We start from the raw sequence: 27,570 nt of genomic DNA, 5'->3' as shown, positions 1-27,570 counted from the left end.
GTTATGACCATGGCATACTTAGATGTTCAATCCGAAGGTCTATGAAGATTATAATACATCAGAAATATTTACAAAACTTACATTAAACATTGTGAATGATTTAAACGTTCTAAACCATGGAAATTCCACCAAATGCGTGGCATTATTTTTATTTTGAAGTACGAACAATTATATTACCCATATATTGTCCTATAGATTCTGAGACGGCGAATTACTCGTATATGGAGTTTGAATGTACAAAGTGATTGTTGACGAAAAAATCAAAACAATGTGATGTTTCTTATATTTGCATGAATATCGTACAAAATGTGAATATAATGTATGTATCTTTTATTATTATCATCTCAATTTTTGTATCCAAAATAAAAACAGCGTATTCCATTCAGACATAAATGAGGGAGCAACAATTTGAATTCTGTTTTTAAACAGCAATCGGTCAAACGTTCTATCAGATATCAATTTAGAAATGTACCAGACAAGTTTCAACAGAAGCATTCGAATCAAAATCTTGATTGGCTTCCAGTTTATTCAAATACTTTTGTTTTCATTTCTTGCCTTTTTTATTCGAGTGTGAGCCTATGGCCACACACAATAAAAGATCTGCTCTTGTCAGATAAAAATCATGACACGATAGTCCAAAAAGAAGTAGACTTCGGATTGACATTAAAAAAACATCGAGGATCCTAGATCACTCAAATGCTCCATATGAATTCAAATGGTTGCTACCTTCTTCGTGTATGTATGAAATATTCTTTCTCACAACACACATATAAAACAAAGACCGAAGGTTCTGTATTTGATTAACAAAGCCTTAGCTTCCAAAAAAAAAATGAATAATCAATTTCATTTGATCAAAAAGGGCTGCTCAAGGTTTATACCCGTCAAAAGTTCCATAGAATATGTTAACAAATATACATGCTGTTGGTGCTGTATATCTATACAACTGATACGAATTCCTTCGAGTGAATACTGATAGCGCTTCCTGGTTCTTCTGTGCTAGGGATTTTTAAAAAGCAACCGATGAAAGTCAACTAATTTATAAATATCACAGATTGTCACTTGCTGGATAAAGTAGTCCTTGTACTACGTGATTCCATGCGGTACACAAAGATACAATTTAACCTGAAAAGATAAACATTTACTTATATATCTCTTTCAGCATAAAACGGGGATAATACTTACCAAGAAAGAAATGCAATTCATGTTCCATGATGTTCCAATAACGGAAATTACGACTAGGGATATGTACATGAACCTATGACGGGGTTAAACTAGTTTCTTCCATTCAACACTGTCTATTTTAATGTATGTTGCTTTAAGGTACTTTCCAACTCGATCAGGCGAGAGAAGAGTTTTATATAAGCGGGAGGTTTGGCTAGCAATAAAACCAGGTTCAACCCACCATCGATTCTTAAAATGTCCTGTACCAAGTCCGGAATATGGCAGTTGATTTCAAATAGTCCGTTTCTATGTATGTTAGGGTTTGGTTTTTTTTTGCAGTTCAGTGTTTCTGTTGTTCCGATGTTTTCCTCTTATAGTTACCTGGATTTGTTTTCGCTTAACCGATTTATGATTATTGAACAGCGGTATACTACTGTTGCCTTTATTTATATAGCTTACGTGAACAATATTAGGTTGTTATTCAACTATCAAGACTGTTCTATGTGTAATTTTCTATAATGTACTTATAATCGATTGTTACGATATCAATTCTTCTTAAATTATCATTTGCAATTTGTCGGACTAATATTCGCAAGCTGTGACAATTATCAATTGACATTGCATTGCCGCTTTGAAATTCATAACGTATCGATTCAATGATATTATTCGTAAATTTAACAGTTCCACTGGCAAAGTTGACCAAAACTTAAGTTCGAACTAGATTTGGCCTGTTGACGTTTTTTTTTTATTCGAGTGTCATTGATTAAACGTTTGTGGACAAAACGCGCGTCAGACGTACAAAATTAAAATCCGGGTATCTGTTTTTTATAGATCATCATATATTCAAGTATTTATACATCAATTGCTTTTAATTTTATGGGTTTTTTGCGCTTCTAGTAAAGGTAAATTCAGAAAAGCGTTTCGGACGCACCACATTTATAAAGTGTATTTTTTATTTCTTGGTGGACTCTTAAAAAATATATTTTAATCTTTTCAAAAAAAAATCTCAGCTTTGTAGGTGTTCTTTGAGGTTCAAACATCATTTTTTCGTATTTTTAAACATGCAACATTGATAGTCAAATGAATAACAATTTCAAGCCATATCCAAAATTCTACCGCAAGTATATAGCTGGGTATTACTTAACAGAAATAAACTAGTGCATTCATTTACGGAGATTTGTCGATAAAGAAAAACAAGAAACTAATATCTTAGAATAATTATCGAATTTGTTTTCAACAGCTATGCAAGGTGTTTAAAATACATATATGTGCATTTGATGGATACATATTATATTGTTTTATCAATTGTCATTATTTTAATCATCCGATTGAAAGCATAACTTGCGAAATTGACCATGCCTTTCTATCGAAAGTACGTAATTGCATTAGATTATAACCAGTTTTTTTTATCTTGTCCTGAATATTCATGAGATAATTGCTGCTGGGCGTTATCCAACACACAATTCTTCATTTATCATACTAACCATTTCCTCATTCTCTGACCAATTGTCACATAAACAATAGTGTTTAACAAACAATGAATACAACAAACCCCAACACTACGTTCTATTACTTGTTTACTGTCGATCTCTGTTTAACCTCAAAGTTTTTTCATAAGTCTTATATTGTCTGCAGAGAGCTTTTTTCTTTTTGTTATTCGATCTTTAAAAGAGAAGCAAAAGATGGACATTAAAACTCATAAGTCGAATATAAACTGACAACGCCATGTCTGAAAAAGGAATAGGACAAAACGACAAACAACAGTATACAAAACACAACATAGAGAACTAAAGACTGAGCAACACGAACCCCACCAAAGACCTGGGGTGATCTCAGGTGCTCCGGAAGCGTAAGCAGATTCTGCTACACTTAATAAAACTTACATCATCCATTAAACCATTGAATCCACCGAAATAATCACATGCTCCTAATATCAGTGCACTTGGTCTTTGTTCTATCACACCTGTATTAAATATATAGACTATATTAGGTCAAGATCAGCAAAATATCAACTTTTTTGTATGAGGCTTAGAAGCTTGGGAAGGGCGGGGTTTACCAAGCCCTTCAAAAGTTTCGTGCCGAATATTTAAAGTAGTTTTATTTCTGACATTGACCTAATATTGTTTTTTTACTGCATCTCAAAATGGCTACACTTATTGGTATTTAAATGTTTACACAAAAAATAAAATTTTTTGTTATCCCTAAACGATCTGCAGATTGTGAAGAAAAGTGACGTTCCATAAAATCGATATTGCACGAAATATCACTTTCTTACTATATTTGAGAAATAATTTAATGACGAAACAGGAAGTGTTCTAGCTGTAGCATAAATGTCTTTAAAAAGAGCTCATATAACAATATATTGTATTTGAATGTTTGACGACGCCAATAGCTAATTTTACTAAGTCACTAACGGGAAATTTAAATTGACGTTGACAAATTCTTAATACACTCGTTTAAAATGATATGGAAAGGCTAATTGCTTGATTAAAATTAGCGGTAACGTCATCATCGTTTTGCATAATGTGCGGTAGATATCTTCTCAAAATGTTGACGTCGTCGTAAATTAAATATACTAATTAGTTACAGTATATATGAATGTTTATTAGAATAAAGCTTGAGTATCATAGTTTTCTAGTTTTCTTGATATTTTCAGATATTCAAATTAGGCTCAGTAATACTAGCAGTATAACTATATGGTAAAATTACTGGTACATACCTCTCAGTGGGACTCTTGATGTCATGCCATTTACACTACCTGTTAGATATTTTCCATCATAAACAAAACTCAAAGTTTTCCATTCTGTACTCTAAAAAATGAAGAAAATGTCCTTTGATAAAATCAAAAAAGTTTTATACATGATGATTCAAATGTAAAAATTACCGGTTAGACAGATTTTAAAAAATGCCGCAGTTTCCATTTTTATTTTACATTTCGCAATCAGTTAAATATTCTAAACTTCGCAGTAGATAGTTAATCCCGCCCTATTCGGGTATATAAACCACTGTAGAATCATATTGATAGAATGAACATAGATATGTTCAAGAGTCTCAACTTTAAATGAGGTCCTCTTCTTATGAAATTTGACACTCTTATCAATAAATGGTAATTAGTATTGACAGAGAAAAAATAAACCAGTTCAAAAAGAAAATTTTGTTCGAAATAAAATATCACCAGCAACTACAAAACAAACCATCATTAAGATGTATACTCGACTTTAACAAAATCCTTTCTCGTAGTAGTCACCAATGACATGTGGATACTCACATTATACTTAAGAATTGCCATCTTTTCTCCTCCTTTATCTGTCGTTGCTAAGAACATTGCACCTTTATTTGGACTGATGGCTATATCAATCGATGGTCTCATTACTTCAGGGTTAAAACAGTTTGATAACAAATGCATTGGTTCTGTAGTCCGTGAATGTGGGTTTTCTTTGTATTTCATTGTTACTGTAAATTGGGATCCATACGAAACACCAGAAAACCGCCATAATCGAATTTTACCAGATCCATCGAATCGAGCAGCTCCACTTTCTATGTGAACATTTTCTGGTGTTACTGCCAAATTATTTCCAGATTTGTCATTGAATCCATCATGAAAGTCAAGAATGAGTTCAGGTCTGCATGCTAAACGATAAAAATAAATAATTTCATAAACAAAGTAGAAAGTGGTTTAAACTAGTTTGATAATGTAGTCGGATATCTATAACATATTTTAACATAGAATTGTTAATTGTCCTACTCAAATAAAGATTCTGTGAAGTAACAGATTTTTCTATGACCGCTTTTTAGATTCCCCTTTATATATTTCTAATGATGTTTTGAATTATATAGTTACAAAAACAACTGATCATCAGTTAGTTCCGCAGTTATATAGAAATTTCGATATGTTTTCGTTTTGCAGATGTAAATAGTAACAATGATTGTAGATTAAACCTTACCATGAAGTTACTTTTATATGTAGGTTTATTATCATTCCCGTGTTAGGTCAAAAGACATTTAGTTATTGTATTACTTAGAGACAGTTTTATAGGTTTATGTATGTTGTGTGAAGGTTATCTCTTGTTTATATATTTATGAATAACTAAATTAAACTTCGTTTTTGATATACAGTACGTACACTCTCTGCGGACATCATCACTTCTGTCGCAGGTGCAAAGACCCGGATTATACTGTGAACCACGTGGACATGATCTTGTCATCATTCCTAAACCAGGAATTTCTTCGAAATAAAATCTCTCGTTCGTTTCAAACGGTGACATTCGACAACTAGCTATAATGAAAAAGTATGTATACTATAAAAATAACAAAGAAATGATACCGGAAGTGTGGTGCACATTATGAGAAATGATTTGTAAACCATTTACTGTGGATTCATTTATTTTCGTGGGTACCAATTTTCGTGGATTAAGGAAAACTCACATGTTCGTGGATATTTAATTTCGTGGTTTTGTCAAAGTCTGCATACAGGCCTATAGGAAATTTGTCATTCGTTGAACATTTAATTTCGTGGTTCATCTGTACCCACGAAAACCACGAAAATTGGTATCCAACGAATAATAATGAATCCACAGTATACCTAAACACAAACAGATAACGATAATATTGCTGTGGACTGTTAATCCCAGATGATATCATCACCTCCGTAGTCAGTGCTTTGGTACTGACATCATTCAAAACATACATTTCTTAAATTCTCCGTTGATAAATTAAGAATTATTAAGATCCAACTCCCTGAAGCAAAGTTGACCGTAGGTTGATTTGGCTATTCTTTGCATGTCACATTGGGTCATATAGCTTCCCAAAAGTTCAAGTTTTTATACATCCTTAATTATTTTGGTATGACAACTAACAAATTAAAACAGTAAATAAAAAAGTGCGGAAAAAACTACCCAACAGACATAAAGATTGACGGACTGATGGACAGACGGACTGATGGACTGAGTTAAAACCATTCGACTTTGCCGATCGGTGACTAAAGCACGCAACAGCTCTCATATTGATAAAATACGAAACAAATAAATATTAACATAATCGTTTTTTTTTTCTTTTTAAATCGTTACACAGGGGGTTTATTTGCAGATATAAAGATATGATTTACAGATTCTTAATTTGTGAATTTACATCAAAATGCACCTAACATCATGCTGTGGAAACACGAACTTCATCTTTCTTTATTTTTGTGCACAGTTTAACAATACTTTATATTACCTGCAGCGAAATGCACTTATTTACCGAGCAAGTAACCTGTTGAAATGTTTGTAAAATGTCAACATTGAACCATAAACCAAAACGAGTCAGAGCGTTAAATGAAAATTTATGTTTTTTTCTGAGATAATTTAAGTACAACAGGACAAATGAACAAACAAATGAATTTGAAATTTTTTTTGGCGATTAACATTTTTGTGTTCCTAAAAACCTTAACATTTCTAAGGTTAAAATTCAATCGACCGGCTCAAATGACTCAAAAACTGACATCTCGATTCAAATTAACCTTTCTTGTACCTACCAAATGGTGATGTAAAAGTAAGGTCTCCAGAATCTTCACACCAATCGGTACATCCGGGTTCTGGAACACACTCTTGCTTTTCCTCACTGAATGCAAAACCGGTGGGACAACATTTTGCCTGTGATAAACCGTTACGACAGGTCCAGTGAGCTCTGCAGTTCCCTTTGTGGTCATATGAACGGACGGTAAAATCAAAACAGGGATCTGTTGATATGAATAAATGTAAGACCTTTAATTGCGTGTGACGTTAAGGCATATTAAATCATTTCACATTTTGTATTGGAAATATATTTAAATCAACTTGTTAAACGTAAATAATATTAAAGTGACAATTATAGAAAAAAAAATGGATATTGAAGAAAAATCATTCTTTTTCAAAATATCAAAATCAATATAAGAACGTTTAAAAATTGCATTTGCTTTTCTTACTGTTGACATTTGTGACAATGATGTATTCCTTTACCTCTCCAGCAAGACATAGACGTAGCTGGTCGGCACAGTAGTAGTCGCTGATCCCAGAACATCCGGAACGGACATCGTGCTCTCTCTACCTTTATCTGTCCGCCTTCATAGAAGCACTGTACGAATTCATTACAACTTTTAGGGTCTGCATTATAACCAACACCGTCGACATACTGACTTCCGTAGCATAAATCTATAATAGCATAAAAATTACTGATTTATATCTTGTTTATCATCGTCTTTTATAAAATCTGATCAAAGCTTTTTATTTACTTAGACTCATACTTCATGCTTTTTTAGCAAGGTTTGAACCTTTATTTAATTGGCAAACAAGACGTCTTCTCTAAACTTTAACTAATTAAAAGTACTATATATCCCAGTAAATTATTCCTGTAAACTGTGTGGTTCAAAGGACGATGTATAATGGTTGGTTGCAGTATTTGGCCCCTTTATTTATATTTTTGTCAACAGGTCAAAGTAAATATTTTGTCAAATCTATTTAAACAAAGTGTTGGGTACCCACTCAATCAATCTTAAATTCGACTTATTTATAAGTTCCTTTATTATGATAGGGAAAAACCTTTCGATTAGCAAACTTATGAATTATAAAAAGAATGCCTAATTCAACTTATGTTTGCCCATCAACATTTTCAGCGTGATGACAGGAATCATTTATAGATTGTGCCTCTGATAACACTGATGCATTTGTATAGTAATATTATTCTAGTTATTGTTGCAAGGACCATACTTACATAAGCTTTTGCTGATTAATGTTCAAAGTTACTTTCGAATGACAGTTTTACAAAATTTTCAATCACATTATTTACAATTTTGTAGAAATATCAAAATATTTTCGCACGCTCAATTGAATTATCGACTACATCATCTCATTAAACATAGCTTTTTTTTAAATAGAAAACTAAGATACATAATTCCTTGATGTAGGTCATGAAAAATCTTACTAAGTGAAGAAACACAAACTGATTGCCACAAGTACACCGAATATGAAATCATCAGAATGCTGGATTTTTTTATCGCCAAAATATTTGTTTCGTTTGGTTGAATGATAGGCCAGCAGACAGTCGGTATTCCAGTGGTCCACTTCTGGCCGACTTGTCTTGGTACTTATTTGACGCAGAATTCATACAGAACCTTCACAAAGACTAAACGAAAAAGTATCTTCCAAAGTTCATTAATTTCACATTCAGATATATATTGATGATGGTTTGTCACTCAATAAATGACATTGCAAGGACTGCTTACTTCTAATATATTCCAGTAAACTTGAAATTAAGGATACTATCGAAAGCAGAAAGTCTGCTTCAGATCTAAATCTATTTCTCGATCATGTCGATATATATTGCACAGATGGACGACACTAAACTAGAATCTATGACATACGTGATGATTTCAACATTCCATTTCTCAGCAGTAACATACCCTTTGGTACACTCGATCATGTTTACACTATATGGAATTCATTAACATGGGTGCTTTCCATTCACAAAAGCTGCTTCAACAGAGTTATAAGGAAGATCGGCTGAAATCGACACTACTGGTTGACCGATACGATGTGTCGGTGTCTCAAATCGCAAGCGACATTTTTTCGCAGTCTAATAGCTTTAGTTTTAGTTTGTAACCCGGATTTGTTTTTATCTGTATCGATTTATGAGTTTCGAACAGCGGTATACTACTGTTGCCTTTATTTAGATACCAGTACAGTTGTCTGATCTGTAATTTTACCGATTGTGTCCTATTCCCGATGGTGACATACTTACAGAAAAAGTATAACAAAAATACCGAATTCCAAGGTAAATTCAAAAAGGGGAAATCCATGAAAACTGACAAAATCAAACGTTATCAACCAACGGAAGGAGTATCAAACAACTGCCATATTCCTGACTTAGTACAGGCATTTTCCCAAGAACATGGTGGGTTAAACCAGGTTATATTGCTATCTAAACCTCCCACTTGTATAACAGTTGTTTATATTTCTGTTATATTGACAGACTTTGGTAAGCAACCCAAACAGACGCAATATGTTAGTTTGACAATAATTGAGATACAGCAGCCAAAACTGTGTAAACATACATCACATACATACAACACAACTGACTAAAAAATTCAAACAAACATACAGATAAATCTTACAGAGACGCCAACAAAAAAGTTGTATTTATAGTAAATTTGACAATGACATCAACAAAAACGTTTTTTGTTTTTGATAGTATATTGACAAAGTGTGAATTCGCATGGCGGAGGTTGCAAACATAACAGGAGACCTTACAATGTCGAAGCACATAGTCTTACTCATTTTGTTGTTCATTCTTTAAGTTTCTGTATCACAAAGTATTAAAAACTTTCTTTCAACTAATGGTCAGTGATATATATTTCTATATTTATCACTATTTTAGTGTGCAAGTTAAACAAACAAACAAAAAATATAAAAACAGGTGTGCACCTGATCTGTCAATTTTTTAAATGTGATTTTAATACCTTATAGAATTGTTTACTAAAAAGAAGACAAACATTTCATACACTGTTAACAAACTTATATAAGCGACCGATTTATTTTCGCGACTTTCGAGAGTAGAAAAATAACGCAAATATAAATAGTCGCGAATACATCAACTAGTATCCTTCGTATAGGAATACACGAACAATGTTAGAATATCACCGCGAAATCGGCTTAGAAGGAAGGCTACAACCCAGAAAACAGAAGTATCTACGAAAGTAAGTTGGTTGTAGGTTTTATATATATCATCTTCCTGGACACGATTCAAATTTCTAGAGATAATAATAATATTTTATATCATTGAAAGTGTAAAATTTTGTCTGAACGTAAAATTTGTGTATACATTTGGATTAAATAGTATATTGAAACATATCAAATTTCCTCATGACTGAATTTAAATGTAGACAGCATATTATACGCAGTTTGTTATCAAAAGATGTATGTCATAAAAAAACAATTAACTTCAGTTTTATACTTTTAGTAAAAGTATGTTTACATCTCACAAAATTGATTATTATTTGTAATTAGCATTATTTGTCAATTCTAAATACCTCACACTGATTAAGAAATAATTTTAAAAAAGTTAACTTCAATTTTTTAGAGGGAAATATTTTAGTACATAATGTTTTTGATTTGAATTATAGAAATTATTCATTCGTTTATACTCATGATGTGAAAATCAGGTTCTTGTTACAATCAAGCAGACGAGAAAAAGTTAATACTTTTATCTTGTTGGTCAGCATTTGGGCAAAAACTTTCTTCGAAATGATACATAATTGCACGACATAAACAGCATTGTTTACAATATAGTTGATAGGGGGAAAACATGTGTCAATCAACATATATGCGTCGTACAATTCCAAACTAAATATGGTTTATTCTTTCATAAAAATGTTATTATCACCTTGAACATCATATGTAAAATGTTTCACATTGTACATGACAATTGTTTCAACAACCATATGTTAACCTCTACTGTCTCCTTTACATAAAAAATAATGATTGCACAATCCTCTATTGTTCTTATCCTATTAATTTTGGTTGCTTAAGTTGCATATATAGTGGCAGTCATTTAATATACATGTACATGTTGTCCTCATTTTTTAAATTCTACTTAGTTCAATTGACAAGAACAACAAATGAAAGGTTTTCACTTTTTTAACCAAAGTAGGTCTGTATGAATTGACCGAAAAATATTACTTTCATAACAATTTCTTAACACCTCATGCTCAGTTTACATATTTTTTTCTCGCCTTTACTAAAAATGGCACAAACGTTCAAACTTTAATGGACGACTTGTTCCTGATTTAAACAAATGTTTTTATCACTTTCTGAATTTTAAATTCAGGTCATTAATAAAATCCTACATGAATGATAATTGGATAACCTTTTACAGAGATTTATCATTATGCACAGATCTTAATTCATACATGTCGGCAGTTATTTTAAATATTTTCATTGTGACTTATGAGAAATTACATTTTCATTTTTATCTCTTATGTTTAGGTCCTAAAAGAATAAAACAAATTCAACTTGCCTTGGTTTTAATCACAGTCTTTTCGTCAATTCGTCAATCATAAATGACAAACAAGAGCATAAGTAATGGATAAAACAAAAAGTTGGGTATACAATGAGACAGTAGTTTAAATACACAAAAAACGAAAGACATCTATATGTTTTTAGGATGTTTGCTACTCAGTTTCAAAATAACAAGCGTTTTAAAAGACTGTTATGAATTGATAGTATATAAATAACGGACCTAAAACAGCAGAAAAAAATAAAGGGTCCGTGAATTTGTTTTCGAGATATAATCCATTGAAAAATTGGCGGGAAGTGATTTTCTCTAGATTTTTCTTACATTTAACATTGGCACCTATTTTCTTTCAAAAACTATGAAAAAATAACAAGGATTTTATAAGATTTTCAAATATGGCTTTTACTATATGTAATAAAATTATGAAAAGAAAAGTAGTGGTGAGCGGGCAAAATATTATTAGCACTACATGGATGAAACCAGAGGATTCCAAATATCTGAAAAAAATTCAAATACAAGAGGAGCGAACATCCTTAAGAGCCATTCTCTGCTATCACCAAAATTCCTTAACAATCACTCTCTACAAATATGCAAATGTTAGTGTGAAATCCACACGGGTATACGTATGTTTGGATCGATCCAAGATGTATGCATCAAGGAAAATATTATATGAGCCATCATAGATATACGTATGCTTGGGTCGATCCAACATGTCTGCGTCAGGAAAAAGACTGTTCTTATTACGTCATTGGTTTATATATTTTTATATTATTATATATCCCTGGTAACATTGTTCATCTTAAGTTGCAGACATATTGGAATGATCATAATATACGTATACCCGTGTGGTTTTAATAATGAAATACGACATTTCAAGCCGAAATACTCTGTTCTAATTGCAATTTCTATATATACTTCTTTTCTAGTAAGGTCTAGTAGTAACTAATTACAGTTTCCTTTTATCTGCTAAATGCACTTAATCTGATTATATGAAACAAAATCTCCTTTGAAAATTCTTACACCTTATTTTCCGCTCTATATGATAACTATAGATAATGCCTGGTTTACTACGTTGTAAATGCCTGAATGAAACTCCTTATAAACGTATTTCTGATTAAAAAGTTGTCTCCCTTAGTACAGGTTACGCCTCTGTGTACAAATTGAAAAGCTTTAGAGGAAAATGTAAAATCCATCCGGATTTGTTTTCATTTCGCACAAACCTTGTCCGAGGGATATATATATATCTTCATAAGAACACAAATGAAAGTATAGTATTTTCGAACAATTGTTTTATTTCTTTAACTTTCGTTTCTCATTTGGTCGACTTGGAAAAACCTATTTCATTATAGCGTACGGACTTAACATGAACATCTATGAATCTTTGGCGCTTTTTCACATCTAACCCAAATAACCAGGTATAATCTTGCATGAGTTATCAATATAAAGTAAATATATCACTCACCCAATTTACCAGATCCGTGTGTTTTACTATCTAAAAGGGAGGCTTGTTATAGTAAGCAGTGATTAATCTATAATTATTAAAATTGTAGTGAAATTTAATAGTAAATCAAATAGTAAAATTATCTTTTTAAGCTATTTAGTTATGTTGTGTATATTCAAAATGCGAGTAGATATATGGTACTCAGTCTGGTAATAGTATGTTTGACCCAGTTATGTCCTACAAATACAGTATCGATTATCAGGTATCAATTTTCTATCAACTATGTTAAGGATATAAATTGTTCTACATTGATTCAATGTTCAAATCAAGAAAGTGAAAAACCTCTTTAGTAACTTACGTTCTTCCTCAACTCGGTCCGGATTGATAACAGGTCTGACCGGAAGTTGTTTCTGTGTCACGGGTATTGTAGTAGTGGTTGCCATAGTCGTAGTTGTTGATGGAATATGTTTTCGTGTAGTGATTTGAGGTTGAATCATTGGTCGTCTTCCGTACTCTTGGTTTGGTCTTCTTTCGTAATCTTGATTTGGTCTTCTTCCATTTTCTTGATATACCTTTATAGGCATATTGATACTGAACAACTTGATTGGTGCTAGTGGATTTCTATACGCTCTTGACCAGCTGTCTGTTGCTGTATGCAGTTCAGGTGCAGTTGTATATATCTGATATGCTTGTGCTGTAGGAGCGTATGTGTTCCATGCAGCAGGAGTAGATTTCTGTGTCGGTAAAGTTACCCATGGGGCTTGCACCGGATTTACTGGATTGTACCAAGTCTGTTCATTTTGTTTAAGCTCTCTGTATGATGGTTCATTAAAACTGTTTTGACTCAACCATGGTACATCATCTTGTGAGAACATTTTTTCTACTTTTGTTCCTATGATATCCCGTCCGTTTAATATGTTTGATTTTACGGATATTTTCACTTGTCCATTCAGATCATTGTCCTCTTCCATGGGGTTGTGTATAACAATTGTTGCCCTTGTTGTTGTTGTTGAAGTTTTTGTAGTTGCAGCTGTGGTGGTTGTTGTCGGTGGTTGTGTTGATGTTATTGTTGTTGACCTTTTTGTGGTAGTTGTTTGTACTGGTTGTTTAGTTTTTGTAACTATTGAAAAAAGAAAATTTACATCATGTCAGCAAATGTATTTGGAATAAATATGTTTTATCTATTTGCAAATTCACTTTTATTCATTTACAGTTGCATATTTGAAACAAATAATAAACAGGCTGGTATAAAGGATTGCTTTATGTTAGTGTTAACGAAATATGAGGTAAACGCGTTACTTGTTCCGTACCGCAATTGAAAAATTTACTTTCATGTAAATGGTTTGAAGAAGCTTTGAAATTTGATATCTTATACACTAAGAAAACAAATATTTCATGAACACGGTAAATACGTCATATTACAACATTCTACTAAAGTAGAGAACTACCAGAAACCTACCTAATTGATTAGGAATTGTCAGCTTTCTTACTGCTTGTAAAAGTTTATCTACGGCCATATGAAATGGTTCGATATAAAAGTATTCATTTGGACTGAAAGCCATAGATTTCAATTGCTTCTCGTCTACCAGCCTCCCAACGCCTACACTGAATAAATGAATTCCAACGGATTTCAAAGCCTCGCTTTCACCTTTACTAGCATCCGGGTACTTTGACCGCCCATCTGTGACGATAACACCTATTTGAGTCATTTTAGAACGCCCTTCAGTAAAAAACATTCGTTCTAGTTTATTAATTCCTAAGTCAATTCTACTTCCATCTTGTGGCTGTTGCAGTTGATGAAGACGTGTTATAAGATTATTTTTATTCGTTGAATGAGCAAAACTAATGGTATCACCAATGTCTGAGCTGACAACAATGACTCCACAACGTACCCTGTCGGGTCCAATGTCAGTCTGGGTAATAAAATGTTCTACTAATTTCTTTTGTTCTAGAAACTCTCCATCCGAGATGCTGTCTGATCCATCTAACAGAAATATTATATCCCCTTGTTCTGTGTATCCTATTATATGTATAAGAAGAAAGATGTGAAAAAAGATAAATTTTAAAAAAAGATTTAAAAAAAAGATGTAATTTTCAAAAACTCATTGCGATTTCGGTTTGATTTGTGTTAAATAGTGTGTGCTTCTGGAATACATCTCAGTTGAACATATGTAATTTGACGGATTCGTTTTGAGTTTTAGATTAATTATGAATCGCATTCGGTTGGTGCATTCGTAGCAAGAGTTGCTTAACGTCTCAATGCATATAATCTCATTCGATTCCGACTCTATTATATTTCAATTGACATCGCAATGCTTACATATGCCTTTCCTGAATACGACACACTCTTATACCTCATTTTGTTGTAAGATGTTGCTTATTATGAGAGCCTAATTGATGGATTGATAAAATCATTTTTTGTCAGTTTTGAAATCAACCTAAGTCTTCCAATAAAACATAGAGATTTTGCAGTTTCATCTTTATGTTTCTTTTTAAAACTCAAAATACCACTTTAGAAGGAATTTTCAAAATTTCAGAATTAAAAACCTAGGAAAAAAGATTTTTTTTCAAAAGGGAGATTTAATACTTTCGTTCGTTCTGAAAGTTGTAGAGGACAATTTTCGAAATATTTGACCTCAGAGTTTGGAAATGGTTCATGCTGCAAGAGGTTGAAATGCTCCATCAAAGTTAAGCAAAAATTACACAACTAATATAATGTTCGGTAAACACGTAAATTGTAGCACCCCCGCTTTTTTGTTGAGTTCGTGTTGCTCAATCTTTTGTTTCCTATGTTGTTGTTTTTTGTGTTCTGTTGTTTGTCTTTTCGTCTTTTTTTTTTTTTGCCATGGCGTTGTCAGTTTGTTTTCGACTTATGCGTTTGAATATCCCTTTGTTATCTTTCGCTTCTTTTTTAAATTTTATACAATGTACATTAAACAAACGTAAAACTTTCAAATAGTTAATCCTAATTATTTCTGTTTATTTTTTACTGATGTAGTAACAGGTAACTACTAACGATATTATCCAAATACATTATCAAAGCAGCAGATGTGCAATAAATAAAAAGTTTTTGAGTTTAAAAAACAGAAACCGTGCTTAGAGAGTGATCTAACTACTGTATCAAACAAACTTAAGATGATATATTTTAATATTTCCAAGAAAAGCCCAAGATGTGTTTCTTACGTATATTAAATGTGAGTGAGATTAACTTTTTTTATTCGAGCGTCACTGGTGAGTATTTTGAGACAAAATGCGCGTCTGGCGTACACAATTATAAGCCTTAAGTTTTCACATGTTATTATGGAACATGGTGATAGTTTTATGCAAAATGGAAATTCGAAATAAATGTATTTGTTATAAACATAAGGATAGATAAATCTTCATCAGTATCTCAGAGGAAGCTCTTTCTACACATATGAACATTGCAACCAAAAGAGTTCTGAATCGAACTAAAACAGTCTTGCGTTAAGTTTTCCCGCGAAATTTGTAACCTTATATCTTCTAAAAAATCATTATTTATGAAACATCACTAAGACATGTCAAAAGTCTATCCTAAATAGTCGTATTTAAAAACATGAACTGAAAATTATGAATAATTGTTAGAATCATTGTAGCAATGAATCTAGTTAAACAACTAGAACAAAATTCATCGGAATTGAATAAGGTTTTTTTCTGTATATCGAGGGGGTGTTATCTTTAATAAAATACACATCACAAATTCGGAAACAACATTTGATAAGTTTATGTGACAAATTTGTTTAACACTTCCCTAAATTCTGCACTTGGTTCATCATTTTTTCATATAAAAACTTTTTTACTAACTTTAAATATTCATTTATTTCTCTCTGATTGAAATTAAATGTATATTATCAATTATTTGCGTCATTCTAAGATACAAATACACCAGGGAACATGACAAACTATAACTACAGCTGAATTACAGTATTGACCTTGTATATAAATGAGAGATACAAGGTCAATGTTAATTTTGTCAGTTTTTATGGACTTCACCTTTTTGAATTTGCCTTGGAGTTTGGTATTTATTTTGTTTTTACTACTCTCTTTTGAACAGTGATAACATGATTTATTCCTATGAAATGTTTTAAGATTAAGACAAGAGACATTTGCAAAATCGGATATTTTTGTGTCTTGATAATAGCCTTTTATTCAAATGCAATACAGTTTATAGAAAGTCTTATCACTGGTTATAATTTATGCACTATTTTAACAGGACTATAACACGGATGGTGTAAATAATGAAACAGGGGATTCACGCCCTTCCGAAGCACTGCAGTCACATCTGATTTTTCGTGGATTCTTGACTATTACATTTTCTGTTGAGTCGACTTTCATATTCGTGATTTTTTCTGTAAATTTCTAAAGTCATAATGCCTTTGATATATCGTCACAGTTAGAGTCTAATGTTCAATGATGTCATTTACGCAGACTCAACTCGAGGCAGCCGATACATCTAATTCATATCAATAACTCGAAATTGGTCTATTGTGTTTTTTAACTCTAACAATTGTTTGCCTTTTCTCTATTGACCCTGGTATTGTCTGTCATTCTTCGGTTTCTGGTTTTGATTGACCTCTTGGTATATTTTTAACTTGTGTATTCTTCATAGAAGAAAGTCAGGTATTTAATGCGGACTATCTTTTGAAATTATTGTAGATGGACTTCTGACTTTTGCAAACTGATTTCTAAATTGTAAAATCACCTGTTATCTTAGGTGATAAAATGAATAATCCCGTCTTTTTGTAGATCTGTATTTTTGGTAATTCTTTATTGTCATATAAACATATAGTTGTTTTGTGACAAACAATAGAAACAAAATTTAACAAAGAATCGAAAGTCTGACTTTGTAGGTTTTATATTAACTCATCATAGATACCAGGATTAAAATGTTGTACGTGAGACGTGATTTTCGTCTAAAAGAGTCTCATCAGTGATGATCGCATCAAATAAGTTATAACTGCCAAATAAAGTACACAATTGAAGAGCATTTATATGTATGCTGTCCATTTTGTTTGAAGTGTGCTAAAATGCGGCTTATCTTTAATTATACATATTGCAGGTATATAATATAAGATATTTAGATATTGTTACCATCAGCCGAAGTCGACATTATCCGTAAGCAAAAAATCATGAAAGCAACATACTGGATGATATTTGACCTCATCATTGTTTTCTGAAAAATATTACCAAACACATACAAATTAACAGAAAATATATGACAATGATAAAGATGACAACTTATTACAATGTAAACATAAAAAGTTACTTGGAGATGCGTTCAGAGTACTAAGTATATCATATATTATCAATTTGATTACTTTTCATATGAGTTTGATTGTTTATAATTGATGTAATGAATAAATCAAATAGCACTATGAATCATCTTAAAATTTTTATGGAAATAGATTTCAATTAAATAGTGAAAGGTTTTATCATGTCATACTTAGGTTGATGATGTCACAGTATGACATACTGTTTTCCTTACAACTTTTTTTTTCATTTTTGCTGTTGATAATGTAATACAGCTCTTGTTATAGATACCGAATTGTTGGTCTATTTAAACTATCAGCTTTGGTAATGAATGATAACTGTCTTCTTTTGTCACATCGTGTATTTTAAGCGTCATGTGTCATGGAAAACCACATGTTAAATGGCTAGTTTAAGCCATGTTACAAAAAAATAGACCCCCAGCAAATATGAATATATTGTGTCCGCTAAAATACGTGCAATTAAAGGTACTTATCAACACATACCTATTGCTGAAGACGGTAAAGTGACCTTTAAGATGTCTTTTTGTTTCTTTTGTAATATGGTTGCTTTCTCATTGACCTGTATCTCACATATTCTTTAGTTCATTTAAATGATCTTCAATTTAATACAAATGTTATTATTGTATGTAGGTTTTATTAGGAACGTTAGTGACTCTTTCCATTTAATTTCCCCCAGGTTATTAATATACTATGACCCTTTCAGAGTATCTATTTTTGGTGAGGTTCGTGCTCAATCATTGGCTCTCAGTTTATTGTTTGTTGTATTGTTGTTTTATCTTTTTTTTTTTCGTTTTTGTTTTCTTTAGCCATGGTGACGACTGTTTTTGTTTGCTGGGTATGTTCTTCCTTTTTTAGATAAAACATTATAATATGAAAAACAGCAAATGAAAATAAAACTTTTCGCACATTCGATGCTCTTTTCTGGATTTACTTGCATCAGGAACGGTCAAACCTGAAATTTTGAAAGTCATGGACATAGAATACGTTGAAATGTTAGGAGATGTATGACAAGACGGAACATAAAAAAGAATGGCCAAATTATTCTTAGGTCAACTTTGCCTGAGTGAGTTATCAAATAACAGCAATATTGATTTTGACCCCTTATCTGGCATAAAGCGTCCTTTCAGTTTAACGTGTAATGATAAAAATATGTAATCTCTTACCTTAAAGTGTATGTTTAAGTGGAGCCAGCTCCTTTTAGAAGTATTTTTGTCCGTATCGGCCCGCCGATCGGAAATCAGACCAAACAAATCAATCAACGAACCGTATCATGACCAACATCAACTGTGATAAAGTCGTCCTTACATAAAATTACATTGTATTTCAGGTCAAATTAATTTGCATATGAAATTGAATAATTTGCATGTTTTTGACAGAACAACATGAAGCGTTTCTCTAATTAAATTTATTGTCTGACACGTTAGTTTTTCTTTTTTAACACAAGACAAATCACTTACATTTTGAAGGGTAATGTCGCAAATACATGAGGTACCCTAAAGGAACTTAAATGTATATGTTGACGGAGTAGCACGTGGTCTTTTTTTTCTTGGTAATTTCGGATTTATTTAATTAAAACAATGAATCTTATTCCTACTGATGCATGTATGCAACTTCTGTTACATTTCATGCTACTTAATTTTTCAAAATAAAATATCTTTCTTATATATTTGATGATATAACCTTTACTTTGCCTCTAAAGTAGGTGCACAATTGCACATTGCCTCTGATAAAAATTATGTTTAAATAAAAACTGTGACAGTCTATTTTTTGTTCAATATTAGTTTTAGCACTGATTTACATGTATTTATTCCAATAAAACCTTCAAGCTGCATTTATAATTGTTTCACTTGATTTTATTAATATTTACTGACGCAAATGAAACTTCGATAGAGTATACATTGTTTTCTTCTATTCATAGCAACGTAGGAAAAAAAACGATATGTTCTAATGAAACAAATATCTACAAATAAACACACGATCAAAACGTGAACAACAACCGGGGACTGTTCTGGCTTCAACAACTGGCAAAGACTCATAGTGAAAGTTTCGATAGACCCTCCGAAAACAAGATGTAAAATTCAAAGGGGACGACCAGTAAAAAGAAGTATAGAGTTATTAACAATAACAACAATTAAACATCGACAATCATTGGACTACTGCGATATGGGACAAGCCAGCAAATAAAGGCGTGGCAATCATTGTCTTAACTGAAGAATTATGTGAAAATAACAAAAGTGTCAGAAATGATAGAATTCATTGAAACGGACTTAAATAATCGAATTAATGCTTTACACCGCATAATCTAAAATTGAAAAAGAAGCACTCATTATCCTTCTTATAATGCCCCTCACGCCTACAAACAGTGAAATCTGGTTCACAAAATAACTACTACTGCCGAATACATTACGATATTCCAATGACTACATTATAACATATAACAAGGCAGAAGATAATTAGTCTAAACGCACATTTAGTAAATACAAGCCATTGAAAAGCATACGCCCGTCTCCTTCCAATCATTATGCCAGAAAAGCTATTGCACAGATGACACCAAAAGGTTTCTATGTATGCAGCTACTAAGTAAATGGGTAGTACACCAAAAGGTTTAAATAATATAACAGTAAATTTCTGTGCTTTATGGAAAGTGGTGTTAATTTGAGAAATTTCAGATCTCTGTAAAAAAAATTCACAACTTTTAAACAGGATTAAGAGCTTAACAAATTGAAAATGTCCCAGACCGTACTTTGATCTTTAGAAGTCTCTTGCTTTTCATGTCTCATGAACGTACTCATTTATCTCCTTCTATTTTTATAGAATGTCTTTCTGTCATCTTATTGAATTTTGATGGCACCAATTGTCACTTGATTCTTCACATATTCATTGTTCCTGGTATTTTATCCATTATTTTTACTTTTTGCGTGAATTTTTCTTATCATTTACCTTCTCTTTAATGGATTTGTTGTTTCAAAAACAAATATTCCAATTTTATTTTGTAACTCACCTGGCCCAAAGGGCCAAGTGAGCTTTTCTCATCACTTGGCGTCCGTCGTCCGTCGTCGTCGTCGTCGTCCGTCGTCGTCCGTCGTCGTCGTTAACTTTTTACATTTTGAACTTCTTCTAGAGAACCACTGAATGGAATAAAACCAAACATGGCATGAATGTTCCTTATGAGGTGCTGACCAAGTGTTGTTACTTTGAAGCCGATCCATCATCCAAGATGGCCGTCAGCGGGGGACTTATTTTAACATAGGACCCTTTTGGAAATACATACAAATGTCTTCTTTTAGAGAACAACTGAATGGAATGAAACTAAACATGGCATGAATGTTCCTTTTGAGGTGCTGACCAAGTGTTGTTACTTTGATACCGATCCATAATCCAAGATGGCAGCCAGCGGGGGGACTTAGTTTAACATAGGACCCTTTTGGAAATACATACAAATGTCTTCTTTTAGAGAACCACTGAATGGAATGGAACTAAACATGGCATGAATGTTCCTTTTGAGGTGCTGACCAAGTGTTGTTACTTTGAAGCCGGTCCATAATCCAAGATGGCCGCCAGCGGGGGACTTAGTTTAACATAGAACCCTATGGGAAATACATACAAATGTCTTCTTTTAGAGAACAACTGAATGGAATAAAACCAAACATGGCATGAATGTTCCTTATGAGGTGTTGACCAAGTGTTGTTACTTTGAAGCCAATCCATCATCCAAGATGGCCGCCAGCTGGGACAATGTTTAACAAAAGACCCTATGGACAATTTAATACATACAAATGTCTTCTCTTAGAGAACCGCTGAATGGAATGAAACCAAACATGGCATGAATGTTCCTTATGAAGTGCTGATCAAGTGTTGTTACTTTAAAGCCAATCCATCATCCAAGATGGCCGCTAGCTGGGGACAATGTTTAACAAAGGACCTTATGGACAATACAAACAAATGTCTTCTCTTAGAGAACTACTGAATGGAGTGAAATCAAACATGGCATGAATGTTCCTTAAGAGGTGCTGACTAAGTGTTGTTACTTTGAAGCTGATCCTTCATCCACGATGGCCGCCAGTGGGGGGACTTCCTTTAACATAAGACCCTATGGGAAATGCATACAAATGCTTCTTCTAGAGGTGCACTGAATGGAATGAAACTAAACATGGCATAAATGTTTCTTATGAGGTGCTGATGAAGTGTTGCTACTTTGTTGCCGATTTACTGTTCAAGATGGCCACCAGGATTTTTAATTAAATTACAGGGCCAATATTAAACCAAATTTGGCCTCACTCATTATTAGGGTATCTGTTATGATTTTAATCTATTTTTACATGATTTCCAAAACCAAAGTAGAATCAGGTGAGCAACACAGGCTCTTGAGAGCCTCTAGTTTTTAAAGGATGTGTTCTCACCAAATACCTTTACTCATATAATCATCAATATATTTCTCTTATTATATGAGAAAAAGAAAAAAAATGACGAACTCCAAGGAATATTCAAAACGGAAAGTCCCTTATCAAATTGCAAATTCAAAAGCTTAAACAAAAGGGTGTATGCAGTTCTGTGACCTACACATATGTAAAATAAGAAAGAAAAATCTGTAAAGCAAAATACAGGAAACAAAGGCGTCATTCTTTGTTTCAGCGTGACTTTAAACTGGTATATTTAAATTTTCGACTGTATATTTAGTTGATAAACAAAAACAATTATCGGACATCCGGTCAAAAAAGTGTTCAAGAGCTCTATTCTCATTACCGTTTGAAAGCATTCAATCACATATGTAATTGGTATTCTGTACGTATCGGCATTGAAACCATTCCCCACGTCCTTTACTTTTTGAAATGAACAACCTATGACATTAAGGTCGCAGCAAACGACTTAATCAGGTTATATGTGTGTAGTTATCTGGGACAAATTTTATTGACGAACTGTGGTTCATTTATTTCTTTATAAAATACAGACATCAATCTAAACGTCATAACATGAAGATTGTGCAGTCAACCTGTGCTATATTAAAAGTTTTTGTTTTATGACTGTCTTATTTTAAAGATGATCGCACGAGATTGCAGATCTAATCAGAAAAACTAACGTAGCAAGTACTCACAAATGTTATTGTATCGCAAATGGTCGTTCGTTCATTATATGATCGCTTGTAAATTCCATTTGCTTTTGTAATCCGCAAATATTAAATAAATTTGATTTTAAGCCAGGTTCAGAATAATTTTCAAATTATTTTGATAGTCCAATGGTATTTTCCCGAATTTTCATTACAAATAATGTAATATATCTAAATGTGTATAAGTTGACATTCTTGATAAATTCCAATTGCTATTGATATCATGAATAATTCCGCCGATAGCATGTATAGCCCTCCATTTTCTTTAGGATATAAATGCCTTTAACTTTGGTGTATTCTAAAGAAATTATAAAAAAGCAGTATATAATGATTTTGGTAGGGGCTCTACAGTTGTTTCAAAGATGCAAACGTTAGTGAGATTAAAGCTACAGACAGCCTACAGAATGGTAAATTTGTCAAAGGTGAAATTTGCCATAAGTTGCAAAATAGACAAGATGTTCGTACACAAGACTCAATCGTCTGTCATAGCTTTGCTTGGTTGCAAAAAATATCATATCTTTGGAAAGTAAAAAACACAAAAAGATCAATATCAGGTTTAAATTGTGAACTGTCCTTTGACAAAAATGTTTTACAATGTCAATAGACATTTACTTTTGTAATCTGGCACGAATAAAAATTATAACATTAAACGAGTGTAGTCCAGTGACCTTAAAGAAAGCGAACACAGACAAAAATCTATCATGCAAACACTCTATAATAAGTAATTAAATAAAACCATCAATAGCCCATCCGGTAACCAAAAAACTAAAATCTAGCTCTTTGCACTTAATTTAGAAAATTTAAACAAAATCTAAAGACAATCCTATATGTAACATTTATTCTGTATGTATTGGCATTAAAACAATCGCGAAGACCTTTACTTTTAAAAATTTTAACACCGTCTGTCATTAAGATTTCAACAAATGACTGAAACTGGTTATAAATATAATTAATTGGGACATATTATATTGACAAACTGTGTCTCATTAATTTTCCTGTTAACGACAGGTGTCAATCCAAACGTCATGACAAGTAATGTTGGTATTCTTAACTTCCACACAGATACATCAACCAAGGTTTGAAGATACATTGTTGTACCACAGGCGCAGCTGTTGTAAAGCACATGTTCTTTCTTGACGATTGTCAAATTTCAAAACTGATCGCACGGGTACATTTATGCAGGATCTATTCAGAACACTAGAGTTGAAAGTTACCACAAATTTTATTGTATCGCAATCGGACGAAACTTTGTTTTATCTGCAAGCTTGTAAGCTCCATTTGCTTTTATTATCCGAAAATCAATATAATTATAAGCAAGGTTAAATGTCCTTTCTAAAATAATTTGTATAGTTCATTTATTTTTTCCTGGATTTCATTAAGTATTTACAATTTTCTTCAGAAAATGCATGTACCAAGTCAGGAATATGACCGTTGTTTTCCAATCCGTACGTTGGTTGATAAAGTCAAACGTTTGGTTTGTTCAGGTTTTATTGACTTCTCCTTTTTAAATTTACCTGGGGGTACGGGTTTTTTAATAATTGTAAACAAATAATGTAATATTTCTCATGTGATTAACCATTGTCTTAATGTTGGAATTCTTGATGAATATTATTTGCGATTGATATCTTGAATAATTCCGCTTATAATGCCTTCTTTTTTCCTTCTAGATGATGTATTATTCTAACTTCGGTGTATATAAAAGAATTTCAGAGAAAGAAATAAAACAACTGATTATGATTTTGTGGGGACTATAGTTGTTTCTAGAATACCTTCGTTACGCATGCTCGAGATCAACACTTTGAAAATTCAAAGATATAAACTTTAGAGAGATTAAAACTAAAAAAAAAACCAAAAAAGAATTGTCAAATTGTCAAAGGTGAAATTTTCAATTCAACCTTGCAAAAAGATGATGTTCGTATGCAAAACACAATTTTCTCTCATAGCTTTGCTTAGTTTCGCTTGACATCAAATGTTGGGAAAGTTAAAAACATAAAAAGGTATATACGAGTTGTGAAATTTCTAGTGACAAAAATATTTTACAATGTCAATAGACGTTTACTTTTTAATCTGAGACGACTTAAACTAATTTTAACGATAGCATTCAGTGACCTTAAAGAGAAAGAGAAAAAAAGGAAAATGTATCGACAATGCAAAAAAACAGAAAAGCAACGTTACTTTAAATTGGTGTTTTTAGTTTTTTTCGACTCTATATTTACTTTTTAGATAAACCCAAGAATAGCCCAACCGGTAACAAACAAATCTTTCATATAACTTTATTCTCATAACTTAAAAAATTAATAAAATTCGAAACACACAATCCCATATGTATTCTGTATGTCTCGACATTAAAACCATTCCCATGTTATTACTTTAAAATATTAACACCCTATGACATTAAGTTCCCAACAAATGACTTATCAGGCTATATATATAGTTAATTGGGACAAACTGTGATTTATTTATTTCCTTATTACAGACAGACAGCAATCCAAAACATTATTGCAAAAAGTGTTTTCATTATTACCTTCCACACATCTACATCAACCAATCTTTAAAGATATGTTGTTGTAGTACCACATGTGCAACTGTTTCATAGTACATGTTCTTTCTTGATGATTGTCTTATTTCAAAACTAATCGCACGAGCATCTAGGATCTGTGCAATATTCTAGATGTTGAAGTTCTTACAAATTTTATTGTATCGCAAAATGGTCGAAAAAACTTGTTTATTATCTGCAAGCTTGTAAGTTCCTAATTCTTTTGTAACCCACAAATTATTAATCTCATTTTAAGCCATATTCAGGATTCATTTCAAAATTATTTAAATTTGTATTTTCCACATTTTTATTAACTATTTCATACAAATAATGTAATATACCTAAAGATATTTATAATTATCTACATGATGGAATTCTCGATATATTGTCGATGAATATCTTGAATAATTCCGCCTATAGAGCCCTCTTTTTTCCATTAATGTGTGGATTATTTAGACTGGTGTATATTAAAGATTTTCAGGAAAATAACAGCTAATAATGATTTACGTGGGGATTTCATTGGTTTTGGAATACCTTCATTGTGCATTCTCGAGACCAATACTTTGAAAAAATAAAGATATAAATCTTAGAGAAATAAAAAATAATAAGGAGCCTGCACAGAGTGGATATATCATCAGAGATGAAATTTGCCATAAGAAGTTGCAAAGAAGATATGATGTTCCTGCGCAAGACACAATATTCTATCATAGCCTTGATTGGGTTCATTAGAGATCAAATGTTGGGAGGTCAAAAATACGAAAAGGCCTTTATCAAGATTACGTAAAGAAATTTTCATTGACAAAATTGTTTTACAATGTCAACAGACGTTTCCTTTTGTAATCTGACGCGACTAAAAATTGTACTTAATTTAAACAAGTGAAGTTACTGTGTGACCCTAAAGAAAGCAACAACAACAAAAATGTATCATGCAAAACATAGGAAATCAGGGCGTCACTATCTGTTTCAACTTAGATATGGTGTAAATTAAATTATTCGACTCTTTATTTACATATTAAATGAAACTAGGAATAGCCCATCCGGTAACAAACAAAAATTCTGTCATACATATAACTCTATTCTCATAACTAAGAAAGTTATAAAAAAAAGTTTTAATATACAATCCCATATATAATTTGTATTCTGAACGTATCTGCATTAAAACCATTCTCAAGTCCTTTACTTTTAATAATAACAACCTATGACATTAAGGTCCCAACAAATGACTTAATCAAGTAATATATATGGTTAATTAGGGCATATTTTATTGACTAACTGTTATTAGTTTATTTCCGTATAAACGACAGGCATCAATCCAAACGTCATGTCAAGAACAATTGGTATTTTTTAACTTCAACACAGGAACATCAACCAAGTTTCAAAAATTACACAGTGCACCTGTTTCGTATTGGTGTTCTTCTCGTATGATCGTCAAATTTCTAAATTGATCGCCTGAGAATTCTAGTTCTAGGCAGAGTGGCAAATCCATACAAGTTTTATTGTATCAAAAACGGTCGAAATAATATGTTTATTATCTGCACGTATGTACGTTCCAATCGCCATTGAAACCTTATTCGAAAATTTAACAGACGCCATCACGAGTTAGTTGACCGATATGGAATATCTGTTTCACAGATGACGACAGATATTTTCTTTCTGTCGTAACCACAATCCCACAGGATATGCTTACCCTTCTGGAGCACCTGAGATCACCCCCGGCTTTTGGTGGGGTTCGTGATGCTCAGTCTTCAGTTTTCTATGTTGGGTTTTGTGTACTGTTGTTTGTCTTTTCGTCGTTTTTCGTTTTTGCCATGGCAATATCAGTTTGTTTTCGACTTAGGGGTTTGAATTTCCCTTTGGGATATTTTGCCTTTCTTGTAATCCTCATTTAATTGTAAGCAAGTTTCTCTTTATTTTTTAACGTATATCCCGAAATTTCATGTTTATAAATTCATGCAAATATTTTAATTTTTAAATCAATTTAAAATATACTATAATCATAGTTGTCTCTTATATAAAA

The 27,570-nt window shown here is 32.2% G+C and overlaps 1 protein-coding gene across 3 annotated transcripts in view; it reads right to left on the bottom strand.

The window, feature by feature from the left end:
- Positions 1-266: 266 nt before the first annotated feature.
- Positions 267-27,570, bottom strand: part of LOC127712330 (uncharacterized) — a 30,663-nt gene continuing 3,359 nt past the window's right edge. Inside the window, exons 1-12 of one of the 3 annotated variants that reach the window (XM_052218699.1) lie at positions 19,077-19,255; positions 17,735-17,816; positions 14,085-14,645; positions 12,984-13,745; positions 12,647-12,676; positions 7,137-7,328; positions 6,674-6,877; positions 5,285-5,437; positions 4,430-4,791; positions 3,881-3,971; positions 3,045-3,124; positions 267-1,122 (exon numbers count right to left, since the gene is read on the bottom strand). In XM_052218699.1, the coding sequence (XP_052074659.1) occupies positions 1,084-1,122; positions 3,045-3,124; positions 3,881-3,971; positions 4,430-4,791; positions 5,285-5,437; positions 6,674-6,877; positions 7,137-7,328; positions 12,647-12,676; positions 12,984-13,745; positions 14,085-14,645; positions 17,735-17,810 (2,550 nt within the window). In that variant the 5' untranslated portion in view covers positions 17,811-17,816; positions 19,077-19,255 and the 3' untranslated portion in view covers positions 267-1,083. Of the gene's footprint in view, positions 1,123-3,044; positions 3,125-3,880; positions 3,972-4,429; positions 4,792-5,284; positions 5,438-6,673; positions 6,878-7,136; positions 7,329-12,646; positions 12,677-12,983; positions 13,746-14,084; positions 14,646-17,734; positions 17,817-19,076; positions 19,256-27,570 lie in introns of those variants that run through there. The other 2 variants (XM_052218700.1, XM_052218701.1) reach the window with 2 other exon arrangements.

The sequence above is a fragment of the Mytilus californianus genome, unplaced genomic scaffold (assembly GCF_021869535.1).
Source record: "Mytilus californianus isolate M0D057914Y unplaced genomic scaffold, xbMytCali1.0.p SCAF_8, whole genome shotgun sequence".
NCBI classification, from domain to species: domain Eukaryota; kingdom Metazoa; phylum Mollusca; class Bivalvia; order Mytilida; family Mytilidae; genus Mytilus; species Mytilus californianus.
This window is presented reverse-complemented; position numbering and strand designations above follow the sequence as displayed.